The 13,797-nt window shown below is 48.5% G+C and overlaps 1 protein-coding gene across 1 annotated transcript in view; it reads right to left on the reverse strand.

Moving 5' to 3' along the window:
- Positions 1-1,356: 1,356 nt before the first annotated feature.
- The window catches only part of Tei (irregular chiasm C-roughest protein teiresias), a 272,197-nt gene continuing 259,756 nt past the window's right edge, over positions 1,357-13,797 (reverse strand). The window contains exons 10-11 of the mRNA XM_076894980.1: positions 6,388-6,566; positions 1,357-1,818 (exon numbers count right to left, since the gene is read on the reverse strand). Coding sequence (XP_076751095.1) covers positions 1,585-1,818; positions 6,388-6,566 — 413 coding nt within the window. The 3' untranslated portion in view covers positions 1,357-1,584. The remainder of the gene's footprint in view (positions 1,819-6,387; positions 6,567-13,797) is intronic.

A 13,797-nucleotide genomic window follows, 5' to 3' on the forward strand; every position in this document is an offset into this window, starting at 1 on the left:
TATACACGCTAGTTCTTCTTTAATACTACTTACCTAAAGTAATATACAACAATGTACCTTTTGTTTTTGTTTTTTTTTTCTTTTTCCCTTAATGCTCCTATTTTATTTTTCGGAATATTTTTTGCCTCTTTTCACTCTCCTCGCGTTTCAATCCCCATCCCTTCGGTTCGCATCCCTTCGCCGTACGCAGATCGTTCCTCCTTCCGTTCTCTAAACAACTCTACACTCCTCTCGCTGCCTTCTTCAATTCGAATGCTCTGACCAACGTTCTCAACTGACATTCGAGGACACACGTGGACTAGCGAAACTGCAAATAAAACCACCGGGTGAAATAGATCAGACCGACGACTCAGAGCAGACCAGCGCTCGGAAAGTGAGAGTCGAACGAAACTCGAAATATCCGAAAACGAGACGAGCAAAAATCAACGGATAGGATTACATTTCGTTTAAAGAAGACAGTTCAGTTGTCCGCGCGTCGCGATTTCCTCGAATGGAAAAGGATATCGGTTTCCTGGTCAACGCTCGCACCCTTCTCGTTCTTCGCCCTTTTTTCTTCTTCCTCGCCTCGTGGTCGCCACGCATGCCGCTCGGTTTCCTTACAAGTAATCTATACAAATATTTACACGTGCCCCGCGTAACGCGTAATCCCGTCGTGTATTTACGTGCACCGTTTGTCGCAGCGTGGGAACGTACGTACACGTAAGCGACCGCGGTGGTCGAACCTCTGGCCGCGATCTACTTTACAAAGTTACAGCCGTTCGCCGCCGTTTACGGCCGCAGGAAGGGCATCGGCTACGTCCCGGGCGCGGACACCAATCGTAGACTCGGGGGTTTCGAACTTCTCCCGCGCTTTAAAACATCTAAGCTATTTCAGTGTCCGGTACGGCGATCTCTTCTTTTCTCTCCCCTGTGTCCGCTGTTTTCAACCAGTCGAGGAGGGGGTGGAAAAATAGTGCACACAGTCGTTACCTCGATTCGATCCATCAATCCTCATCGTCGTTTATCTTCGAGAAAACCCTATGACAAGAGTAGCCCCGAAAAAAGAGGGCGCGACGAGAATACGGGGCGGGTAAAAGAAAAAGGAGAATCTAGCAACGGGATCCGTGATTAAGGAACGTCGAGGCCGGATTATCGTCGTCGTCGGAAGCTCTGGATCGTTCATCGGCAACGACAGCGTCGATAAAAGGCTTTCTCGTTTAAGCGCGGCCGCCTCTCTCGATACACAACGAACAGGGGGTACCCTTTCGTCGCGTGGTCGTCGAGTTCTCGCCCACGAGTCGGTTTTATGCGCGCACGCAACGTGTATACGCGAAACGTTCTCTTCTTATCCGGTGTACTTGATTCACGTATATTTATATATATATATAAATCTTATATTTACAAACGTCGAAACCGCGGAAATACTGACGGAACACCCTCTCTGACCTGTTCCTTCCCCCTATTACTCGCTACCTCGAGCCGCGAAAGGACGCTCTCGTCCATCCGGCTCACGATCCGCCGCGCGTTCGATGAACCGACGTTCGTCGTTGTCACTCGAGGGCAGTGTCTCAGCGACGTTCGTCGACGTCAGACGAACTGGGCGTCTCAGCGACGGTTCTCCTGGATGATGACCAACGCCAGACACAGCGACAGATAGGTGACGCTCGCCGAGCGGAAGTGAGCGTGGCTGTACTCGGAGGCGCGCGTCACGTTCAACAGAACGGAAGCGTCCGCGATACCCTCCGACGAGCGCACCAGCAGCAACCATTCACCGGCGTGGGACCATTGGATCGTGTCGAAACTGAGGACCGTTCTGTAACAGGAGTCCGTGTCGTTCTCCTGAAAGGCAAACAGCGAGGGACGTGAGTCGTTAATGAATTCGACGCCAGTGTTACGGGGCGAGGGTGTGGTCTGGCCGAGTGTTCGTCACCGGCGAGCGGGACGGGATTTAAATGGATCGATGGGTGTACCAGGTTAAGGTGGATAATTTAGAGGAAGAGTTTCGAGCGGTTGTTGTTGCACTTTGGGAAGTTAGCGGGGAGGAGTGTTTAATAGAGCTGATAGGTGGGTCAAGGGTGGTTTCGAACGGGTTCGTATATATTTTTTTCGACGGATCTATGTTCGTTTCACTTTGTTATGGAGATTGTAAGGGTTTGAAGGTAAAGTTTGAGGTCTTTTACGGTCGCGTGTGCGCGGGCTATATTGCTTTAACAGGGATGATATCGTTTAAGGGGTTAAGGGAGATTAGTTTAAGAATTTACTTGTTTACCCAGCCAGGCTACGGGCTTGGAAATTTGCTCGATCTCAATGTACCCTTATTTTTTCGAGAAGTTTCCTCGTTCCCAGGAAAATGAGGCGTGAACTTTTTTTACGCTCTCTCGAAAGTAGCAAGTTTTTTTTAACGGCAGAAGAACGTGACCGGGTCGGCAATGATTCGAAGGTCGCGTCGGCGGAGTTGTTAATTTAATATCAAATGAAATTCTTCCTCGATCGCCCCGTTATAAATTGTATCCGCGTCGGTGAATTTTAAATTATTTCAGATGAAATGAAATCTCTGAGCGAGAGAGGTACGAGGGTAAAGACGATTGCGAATTAAAGTAAGACCGGATCACTTTTCCCAATGGCGGAATGTGATATTCGAGCGGCAATTTCGAAGCACTTCGATCTACCGCCCAGGGCTGGCCCGTTTTTATCGTAACGGGCTCATTAACTCGCGACTCGATAACGTCGATCCGCGGGGGTGCAGGAGGTGGGTGTCTTTCTTATCTGTCGCGATTCTGCTTAGCTCCTCGCGACGAAAGTTTCGCGCGCAACTTCCAAGAGAGACTGAAAACTTGCCACATCGCGGCGTATTCTCGCCTCAATTGCCCGTATCATCTCTGATTCCCGTCCACTTTTTCCACTCCACCCCCTCCACTCCCATCCGGAAGTTTTATCGCCTGCAGTTCCTCTTTTTCATCGAACCGTTCCTCTTCCTCTGGCTCACGCTTAGGTCTCTCTTCTTAGTTTTTCCGTCTGCGATGGAATCGGGGCTCGCGACGGCCGATGGTATAATTGATAAAGACGCGGGGAACGTCGGAGCGCGGACGAACGACATCGTTATACGACTCGGGCTGGATGTCAATTGCAATTTGCGAGGAAAAAAAGGACGCGCTTTGTTAAATTCACCTCGCGTCAGTTATCGCGCAGTTTCATTACCTGTGCATTGCGCGGCGCGACTGTCGCGCTGGTTAAACGATTCTCTTGCATTATTCAGCCACGTTAATTGCTCTGATTATCTTCGCGCGCGTATAATTAACAAGAACGGCGGGAGGCGAGAGGGGATCGAACGAACTCGAAAGGGAAACTTTGTCGCAATTTGTACGCGACGGCGCGCTATATCAATACCCGAGCGATCGGTGGGAAATATGGCGGCTTCGAAATGAACTTTCGAGACGAATAATTGCGCGGGCGCACACGCGCTCGATAATAATTCCTCGAGCAATTCGACAGCCCTCTCTCGTTTCGTAAAGTAATCCCCCAAGAGAAAGAGGAAGATACATTTACGTAATTGAATCCGATTCCAGCCTGTCCCGATAATACCCTCTCGTCCCACGATTCGAGGCAGACGTCGTTCGTAGCCCCGCGAATTTTTCGCGTGCAAGCAGTCACCGTTTCTTGCTCCATTTAACTTCGCGTTCCACCCTCGCCGCCTCGGAGTTTCTCAGACTCACCGGCTGCTCTCGCGAAGCCCCCTTCTGTTTTCCATTCACCGGTCTTTTTCATCGCCGCGCTCCTTGTTACCGTTTTTCCTCCCTTAGTTCTCCACCCGTGTCGTTCCTCGTCGAGTCTCGCGTGATTTATATCGCTGCCTCTTCCCTCTTTAAGTTTCAGTCGCTCGCGACCGGTTAAAATGTTCGATCGTTAGAACGACTCTGACTTGGTGTTACTGTCAATTTGGTAATCAGGTCGCCTCGCAATCGAGAATTCCATTTGGACGACGGATTCGCAATTAACAAAGGAGAATCGATGGATGGTTAATCCATGTGAATATGACGATATTCGTCGCGAACGCGTAATATTCTTCGATGAATAAATTATTTCATTTACAGCGTTACTGGTAGTTAGTTCGAAATATGTGTTGAATTAAACCAATCCGTCTAGATATTGGGAATAATTAACCGGATAATGGATTGAAATCCCGGTCCTAAGTTAGTAAGAGAAATCCAAACCTACCCACGAAGCAACCGTCATAATCCCAAATCAATAGAAAACTCCATTCGAGCATTTTTTTTTATTTTTCATTTTCACTTTCGAAACGAGTACACTGCAAACGGTTTGAACGATCGAACCAGAGAACAAAGCGAGGCTAGAGCAGCCCTTGTGCCCCCGCGCCATCGTCGAAATCTTCTTTTCCCGTCGTCTGGTGTACAAACAGTGTTCGACTGTTCGCGATGTTGCGTCACGGGTGTTGTGCTTGCTTCGCCTCGCCCTGGCACCTTCGATTGTCGATCGTGCAAACACGTCGAGACGTCGCGACGCACTTCGTACCTTTGTTCCTGGCGAGCACCTCGATCCTCCTAGAGATTTCGTCGAAAAATTCACGTTTCATCCCCTCGCGAAGATGCAAAGCGAGATTCACGTGGCATTCGACGAGAGCACGATTGATAGCAGTTGGTAGGTGAATCCGTTGTCTCTCCGCCTCTGGCCAGTTCCCTGTATCCCTTGTTATCCGGGACTGTAGTAGCGGGTAATTAATTCGTGGAATTGCAACTCCTCGACGGGAGTTATCCCCCTGCTGGTCGACGAACGGGGCTGTGCCAGGGGGTATGGCGATACCTCGGATCGGGTGCACGTGTTGCGGTGAGCGTAGTTATTTTGACCCAGATTCTGTTTCGAATGCCCGCGCAGACTGCGCCGATACCGGATAGCAACTATTTCGGTGGCGAACTTTCGCGATGAAAATAATTAATAAGCTACCCGGTGACTCGTTCGCGTATAATTCGCTCGAATGGAAAAAGTTGATCAGCGAGTACTAACTGCAATATTTTTCGGAAATTTAATTGTCTCATCTGTTGCGCGTGTGCGCATTAAAAATGACGACGTCTAATTCGTGCTCGTTCCATTGAGGATCCAATGTTTAAATATCGGTAAAAGTGTTACGCTTTATTCTTCAAAGGGTCATCTTCGAAGAGAAAAATATCTCTGACGGCGCTTCATGCGAGATAGAAATGAATACCCCGTCTATGTTACTGGGACTGTAAATGGTTTAAACGGGAACGCTGTCCCGTTTGCTTTCCCTTTCTCCGTTGTCCGAGTGATCCCTTCTGATGAACTCCACAATTTCGCCGATAAAAGTAACGAACGTCACGAGAGGGGAACGGGAAGATCGACGGCGAAATTAACAAGTACAATCGGTTTTTCGCCGAACGAATTAAGAACGTTCCCGCGCGGAACAAAGGGGATTAAGAGCTAATAAAAACAAACGTAGCACAGGTGTATTAGCAAATCCCTCTAAAGCTATGCCGGATTCTTCTCCTCTCTCTGTCCCTCCACCATTTTCCGTCCTCGCTCTATCTCTGTTCCCAGTTCCACGGGTTTCATCGTTATTCCTGATTCCTCGGAAAAACGGTTAATCCGTCTTTTGTGAGACTATCCAGAGGCCCTGGATAGCGACTCTGACTGTCGGTAGGAAATAAAAGGGGAGAAAAAAAGAAATGGACGGCGAATGCAAAAGGAATAGAGGGAACTGGGTGCAAACGTTGGACGGAAATGAAGTAAGCCGTCTGCGTCACGTATGAATCCAGAATCGCGTTTCATTTCTGGTCCTCTCGCATCTCCGCGCTGCGCAACAAGCGTTTCGCCTTCCGTCCTCCGTCTCGTAGCCGTCCCAGCGAGAAGAAATCACGATACAGCCGGTCCCGTTCGTCGTTCGTGATAAAAAGTATAATTCCCGTCCCCGAGGCTACGGGGTCCTTGTTATTCTTGCTGCCAGGCGTTCTCGTTGTTGTTCTTGGAGCGCAGAAATTGCCTGGTAGCCGGGACCCGGCCGTTTTCAAAGTTAAATTGCACCCGGACCGGATGCGACTTCGTTGACCCTGTTCCCCGCTCCAACCATCCTCCGCGGCTGTCGTTACGGGACCCCCTTGCATTCTTGGACGCGAATCGAGATATTCAGAGCGTGTAAAATCAGTCATCGTTGGTCGAAACAAAGCGACGAGGTACTGTTGGCTTTATCGGTTCGTCGAGTGCAACGTGCCTTCCCGTTGAATGCGAGGGTATTTGGAAAAATGTCAATTAGGGTAAAAGTAATTTTTACGAACATTTTATCATGAAATTTCACTTTTTCTCTGTATTTATATATAAAAAATATATATATATATGAGAACGAAAAAGCTTGGATAAATTGAGAGGGAAGGAGAAACGTACCTCAATAGCGAGTGCCTGAACACCGTCCCTGGCCGGGGCGCCAGGCACATACACATTTTCCTCGGACATCCAGAGCACTCTGTCGTATCTCGGCACCGCGCAGAACTCGATGACAATGCTCAGCTGTTCGCCCTCTTTCGCCGTCACTGTTTGACTAGGCGGGTGAACCATGGGCCGTCCTGGAACAAAAATTCGCAAACAACTCGGTTAACCCTTCGCCCGTGGCCCGCTCGTGTACACGCTTCTTTTGTCGGCCATAAATCCACCCTTCGGTTCCGGTAGCCGCGACCCAACCCACCGTCCAGCCCTCCGACCACCCATCGCAGTCTCTGCGGAGCTTGCACAGAGCTTTCTGTCTTGTTAACTGCGAAAATATCGCGGCTCCCACCTAAATGACGTAATCTACCGTAATTCCTGTTTAATTATGTTGTCGTCGCCTTGCGTTTGGCGCGTCGTCGAGTCCTCCACCTTGAGTGGAACCTCGTTAAGGTGATCGAATGAAACGGCTGGCCATGACTGGCACGTTCCACCGTGATAATAGGACTCTATTCGTTTTAAATAGGTCCAGAGTATGTATCAGCAGAAATTTGAATTATGGATACTTTTCATTACGCTCCACGCGGCTGACGAAATTATCGCGTGATCGGTTAGCGGGTGTTTAAATAAATTGATTCCTGCTGGCCGGTGAATTACCAGAGAATCGATACTTCGCGCGAGAGAGTTATTAAAATGAGCGCTCGAACGTTCTATACGGAACTTAGTTGTGCTTCGATGCATTGTGTCACTGAATCCGGTTTTCATAGGTCAGTTTATCATGTAGTCGATTGTATTGTTAGGGAAAGGATTGGTGTTCCATCTGAAATTACTTGTCTGTTCTTTCTTTTTCTATTATTATTTTAGGCCCTCTTTTTACTCATGTTTTCGAGAACAGTCGGATGGTAACCTCGCTGAGGTTTCCTCGCGTCAATTCGGCGGTGGCGCTTGCGACGCGTTTCATTTACTCGTTCCCACGAGCATCGCCGATTCCTGGACAACTAGACTTGGTAGCGCGACAATGTGGTCGCAGGCTATAGCGTTCTGTTTCGTCGACAGATGGAAAGACGAATGGACGAATAGATGGACAGCGACGATGAATCTACGCGGTGGACGTAGACTCGCGATTTTAGACGCTCGATGGGATTCTGATTTCCGAGATACAGCCCGAAAATTTGGCCCTTTCGAAATATATACGTCACTGGAGGCATCGAAGAATTCGAATTGCTTTATCAATAATTATTACTAGAGAGAGAGGGAGTTCCTGTATTGATCAACGCGCGAACAAACCCTCTGGGCTAGAGTATTTGGCTACTGAAAATCGACAACCCTCCCGAAAAGAGCAAACTTCCGGTTCGTCGCGCGCGTTTCTATTTCCATTCACAATGTCTTATCGGGCCGGGAGACGAACGAGAGACAGTAGAACCCGTGGCTTGGTACTCGATGTCGTATCAGCAGCTTTGTTGCTGCACTTTGGCTAATTGAAGCGTGGCTGCCGGCCGGTTAGCCGCGACGAATCTGTCCCTTTCGCTGTTTCAGCCATTCTAACGCCACCGCAGCCATCCCACCTGTCCTCTCTGTCCCCGTACCACTGGTCGCCCCCTTCCTAACCCCCCTTCGTTCCGCACCTTTTAGCCGTTCTCATCTGCATGGATTTCCTGCTTCGTAAAGCAAGCTTTCTGACCCTGGCTGGCCCATCTGCAACGGTGAATAGAAGCGGAACAGTACACTCGGCCGTGGCTGCTCATGAATATTCCTACGACTGAAATTACTGGAATACCTTGGCTGCGTCTCTTGTTTCTGCGGCTAGGGTGAAAGCACCGCGGTCCGTCCGTCTGTCTATACCCGTCTTCTTTCCCTCCCGTCAAACTCCTGTGCCACCTGTGCCGTTTCAATAACCCCGCGTTTCGCGTTCGATACACCGGGAAACCGTCTGAGTCAGGGTCGACTCGGTTTTCCATTTTTTTTCTTCTCTTCCTTCCCTTCATTTTATTCTCATTCCTCTTTTGTTTTTTTTTTTTAATCTCAACGTACTCGATCATGAATATGGTTGTCAGGGGGTTGCAGGTAGGGGTTGATGGTTTTAAACAGCGAGCATTGGTCCTTTGACTGAATCGCATAATTGGTTTTAATGAAACCAGGGGTGGAAAGTTAGTTTCTGTATCGAGGGCTTGCTGGTTGCGGTTCGCGAATTTGATGCTGAAAGCTGTCCAAACATGCCGTTGGTTTTTGCTCGAGTGCCGCCAAAATGGGTCGAATAATTCGGGGTTCGATTGCCGTGTCGGTTAGGCGCTTCCGAGACCTCTTTGCATAAAGTGTTTGGCGGTTAATAATCGAGCGATTGCGTAATTGAAAAAGAAAAAAATGAGAGAATCGCAGTTCGTGTAAAAATTGCTGCGTCCATCCTTTTAATTATTCGCGCACGGTGGTGCGTTCGTTTCACAGCCACTATTCGGGCTCGTTCGCCAACGTGTCCAATTATACAAACGACGTAACCAGCTAATAGTATCCGAACTTGAAGTTCCGGATGACGGAACAAAGCTGGCTTAATTCCGCCATTAATTTTAATTGAAACGATTAATGAAATCAACGACGGCGAATCGCAAAACGCCGCCCGCGAACGGGATCAGACCTAATTTCCGCGCGGTGCACTTCAGTCCGAAATACAATTAACGCAGCAAACTCGAACGTGTTTCGCGGAAATGTAAATGGAACCGCGGTGCCGGCGCGTAAAATTTCCCTCACCTTTTCCACCGCCCGTCTCCAACTTCTCGTTGTTAACGTTCATCTCGAAATCTGAAATAAAACCGTTCGCCACCGGCCACCCCCGCATTTCCTCCTCCCCAATGTCCCGCTGGATGTTCTTGGGCGAAATACGCGAACAGGCGGTACGTAAAAAGAAGCTCGGAGAAACTGCCGGTCGTTTCGTTGAATTTTTTATACGGTTTGCCGCACGTGACACACATGCGACTCTATGCATTATGCAAAGCGTTATTAAGAATGTGAAGAAAACCGGGTATCCTCCGTGTTCTAATTATAATTTAAACTTCCCTCGGTCGTGAATAACCGAGTCTATGAGGAATAAATTGAAAGGGGGCCGTGGAAGCCTTTTTATCACACGGGGTTCGTGAATTAGGTACGAAGTCGTTGGACACATTTTCCGCCCGTCTGCCTCGACCGCAAACGGTGTCGTTTAGTATTTAGGAGTCCCGTGCGAAACGGACGATACGTTTCTAGACTCGCGCGACGATCTTGGGATCGTTTTTAGATAGCGAATGATTTTATTAATATCGTTAACCTTTAACCACCGCACGAGTAGTCCTTGGTTGTCCCTCTAACTCGAAACTGTTGTTCTCGTGTGAAGTTTCCACGCAACCAGTAAGCTGAGCAACCGCGATGCATATATATGACAAATTTAAACGTTAAAGAATAGTAGAGAGTACGCGATACGATATGCAAAAGTGTACAAGTTAATCAGAGAATACGTTCTAATATTTAAATGATAAAACGAATTCCCATTTGGACATCATTCTTTTTTTAATTACACTTTCGAAAGTACGAATTTGCATAAGCATCTGGTACACCCGGGCACATCCACCGAGTTCAACGACCTTAAACGGCGGGAAATCATCCCAGTCCAACAGGCGTGCTCTGGAAACAGGCCCTCGAAAGGGCGACACGAAGGCCATCCCGTAAAGCGACGCTCGCTCAATTATCCGTGGCGAGAGCGAAACATTTGCATGAAACAAAAATCCATTGTACACGTGCGTCCGTTGCAGAGGGGGTTGAAAATTATTCGCGATGGTTCAGCGACACGTGTCGCGTAAAAATCGCCGTTCTCTCCTCGGCTAATTATCGGTCGATTAACGAGCAGTGGCAAGGAAAACGGGACGAGACAGCAGACGCGAAGAAATGCGGGCACACGCGAGAGGGTGGCAAAAGGGTGCGTCGTCGCGTTCTTCGCTGCAAGGAACACGGATAAAAATCCTCGCCCGGTCGAAATCCGCGTCCGGGACACGACTTCCGCAAGCAGCCGCGTCCCCGAAAAGTACCTCTTAGCATGTTAAATGAGCCGTGGGGCAATGGCTGCGACGGGCCACGGTGATTCATTTCTGGCTGCGTCGCGGAAAAAGTTTCGACAAGAACTACCCCCCACCGTCACGGTAACGAATCCCACCCAGCCGACGATCCGCGTACTTTGTTCCATCGGTACTTCGATCCGCGCCTTCGGAAACTTCCCAGCCCGCCGTACCGCGTCCGCACCCGCCGATTTCTCTACTTTCAACGGGGCTAACGACCGTCTGTTTTATTTATTTCAGGTCGCCGAGTCGCGTGCTGTTAGAATCGTCGGAGTTCGCCGTGGGAGCAGATCGGGTGCGCTTTTCTCTTGCACTCGATGCTGGACTTTACGAGTATAGAATCGCATTAAAACAGTCTTGATATTATGTAACGTTGGTAAATTTTATAATTCGTAGGACTTTCCTCGTAACGAATTAAGAATCGAGACAAAATGGTCATAGAGTCCATGTGTTCTTTTATTTTCATAATAAAGAATCTTGACACGGAACATCCTGCGTGAATATTCCAGCGGGGCGTCAGAGCTTTTAAAGCTCGAAGGGTAGCCGATTTTTTAACCGGTTACACTGCTCGCGCTGTTTCCAGAGTCTAATTTGAAGGCCGTTTCTGGTAGTGGAACGCGTTCGACCGTATCGATTGAAGAATCGCGCGTTTAATTACTCGCCCGTAATTCGTGCAACGATTCCCCTCGTTCGCAGCGAGGGGGATGGGGCGCGATAAAATCCCTGTCCCCGTTTCATATTATTACCGGTAATTTTGCAAATTGCATCGCATTTTTTCCCACCCGTGGCTCGCCATTAAATATTCCCTGATTAATTGTCCGTGCATACACGTAATAATGTAATTTTTAAATTAGACCTCTGCGCCCACACCAGAGCGCCCGCCACCCCAGTCAAAAAACATTACCGCTAATTAAACAGTTTTTGCGCAGCCTGCAGGGACGCCTCTCTCATTAGCAACTGGTATTACGAAGTAGAAAAAGATCGCGTCGTAGCGATAACCGGTTTCGTCAAAAATTTTTGCGCGCCAAACGACCGGTCCGCGCAATCGAGCCAACGAAAATGGCCGCGTGTAAGCGTGCGCATCGACCGCTCGAGACCACGATGTAACTCGTACGTAACCCAGGGAAATTTCTTTTCTAACTGCCTGCTGTTTTTTTTTTATTTTGATCGCTCGTCCAAGCGTACATCGACTCGCACTACTAGCCAGGCTGTTCGGTAGAAAAAGCGCAGGACGTCGAACGTTTCGGCTGGACAAGCGTCTGACGCTGCACCGACACGTTCCACTTTCGAAAACACTATTCGATTCAAAAGCAATCTGTGCGTGAAATTGCCGGCGATAGGGCCGAGCGATCGGACGGACGGACGGACGCACGAGCGAGCGGACAGAGGATGAAGCGAATTACTTCTGCGCCGGCTCGGCCAGCCCGTGTAACAGCTTGCTAATTAATCGATTAATTTCCAATCTCGGGATCAGGCGCGTAAGTGCACTCCACTGCTCGCTTCCACTTGGTTTGTACCATAATAGGGATGCGTCTTTGACCAGCGTAATTTCGTAACATTTGCTCCCGTTCGCCGGCCAAAATCCGCCTCTGCGAGCCTCGATTCAGGATCGAATATTTCGTCAGAAGTGCCGTTGAGTCGAGGTTTATTTTTAATCGTTTCTTTGACCAAGTTCGAGACTCACCTCTCGTCTCGTTTATCGATCAGCGCGCTATCATTTCTTGCTGTCAGTTCGCTTTCGATTCTTGTATCTTCTTTCATATCGTAGAAAAATTGCACCAGCGAACTAATGTAAATTTCCACCCATAGGCGGTTTTTTCGAATCGAAACGTAGGTTCTAAAAACGTCGTTCTTTCCTTTTAATTGTTTGGAGACAAGTGTTTTCGTTCGCGTATTTATTCAATGGTTTATATCGTTCTGGATTAACCGGGATATTCTCCGCGCTTTATGGACCGCCCGTTCTTCTTCGTGATATACGATAAAACGTGGCATTAATGTAAATGTCGTATTATTTACATAAATAACCGTATCGAGAGATCGACGGGTAAGTTTCGCTATTAATCAATCGCAAATACAAACGGGCGGGAGCTAGCCAACGCCATCCCGCTATTCAGATCTGTATTTTCTCGGTTTCGAGCTCCGTTTAAATCTGAAAGTTTCCAGCGGAAATAAATTTGCATTCGAATTCAGTACGATATGAATGGAAACCTTAATTCCATCCTTCGAGAACGGGGTCAGCTCCACCTGTATCGTCGGAACGAGTCGCGTGATCCGTTTTCCTCGGGAGAGGAATGTAATTCTCACCGAGGAGCAATCGTTCGTCTCCTCTTTTTTCGTTTGAACTCGAGAGAGAGAGAGAGAGAGAGAGAGAGAGAGAGAGACAAATATGAACGATCTTCCGTGTCGAAACGCGTTAGTTCCGCGGTGGATAAGGCCGAGCCAGAAGGCGGTTGAACGGGTGTAACGGGTTCGCGATTGCTCCTGCGGGAGAAACGATATATCCAGGAAAGTTCTGACATTATCCGCGCAAGGATTCACTTGGTTACATGTGCCCAAACGCGATAAGAATCAACGGCCATTCAAAACGCGCGATAATGTTCACAGGGCGACGCCATTGTTTCAAGGCGGTGGCATAGACCGCAGTTATCCCCGCATTGTTCTCGATATTCATTAAAACACTTGCACCTTTAGCAGAGGGATCCAGACGGCTCTGTCTACAGCCGCGCCACCCTTTTTCCAGCCGCCCACCCCTTCGCAACCCGCTATTCAATTGTACGCCTTTTCGAGCGTATTCCGTGGCGGGCGTCCCCGCGAAACTGGGCCAAACAGATTGGATTACGATACACTTTGAGGAATTTGGCGGCGGGATTTCGAGGCGAGATCCACCAAATTTCGTTAGTTCGCGCGACGAATTTCATTTACAGATTCCTTTAGCAGCCGGGGGAAGTTTTAGAAAAACGACGCGGCTCGTGTCGCGAACAGAGTGAACTTTTTACGCGAGCCAACTACGTATCCCATTTTTCGAAAGCTGATCGTTTCGTCGGAGCAGCGCGTTCATTCATATTGTATTACCGTTCGCATTTCTACCGCTTGGATATTCAGCAAGCTTAAAAGCGTCTATGAATAATTATAGAAAATTTACTATTAATTATTCGAGGGGTATCGTGTCAGAATATTGTGCGAGTAATGTAAGCCTGTTCGACGTGAGCGCGATGATATTGAAAATGGGATATAAATAAGGAATATCCCATTTTTATAATTGAACTATTACTTTATTGCGCGACTAACAAAGTATGTC

This window comes from Xylocopa sonorina, chromosome 5, assembly GCF_050948175.1.
Source record: "Xylocopa sonorina isolate GNS202 chromosome 5, iyXylSono1_principal, whole genome shotgun sequence".
Taxonomy (NCBI): domain Eukaryota; kingdom Metazoa; phylum Arthropoda; class Insecta; order Hymenoptera; family Apidae; genus Xylocopa; species Xylocopa sonorina.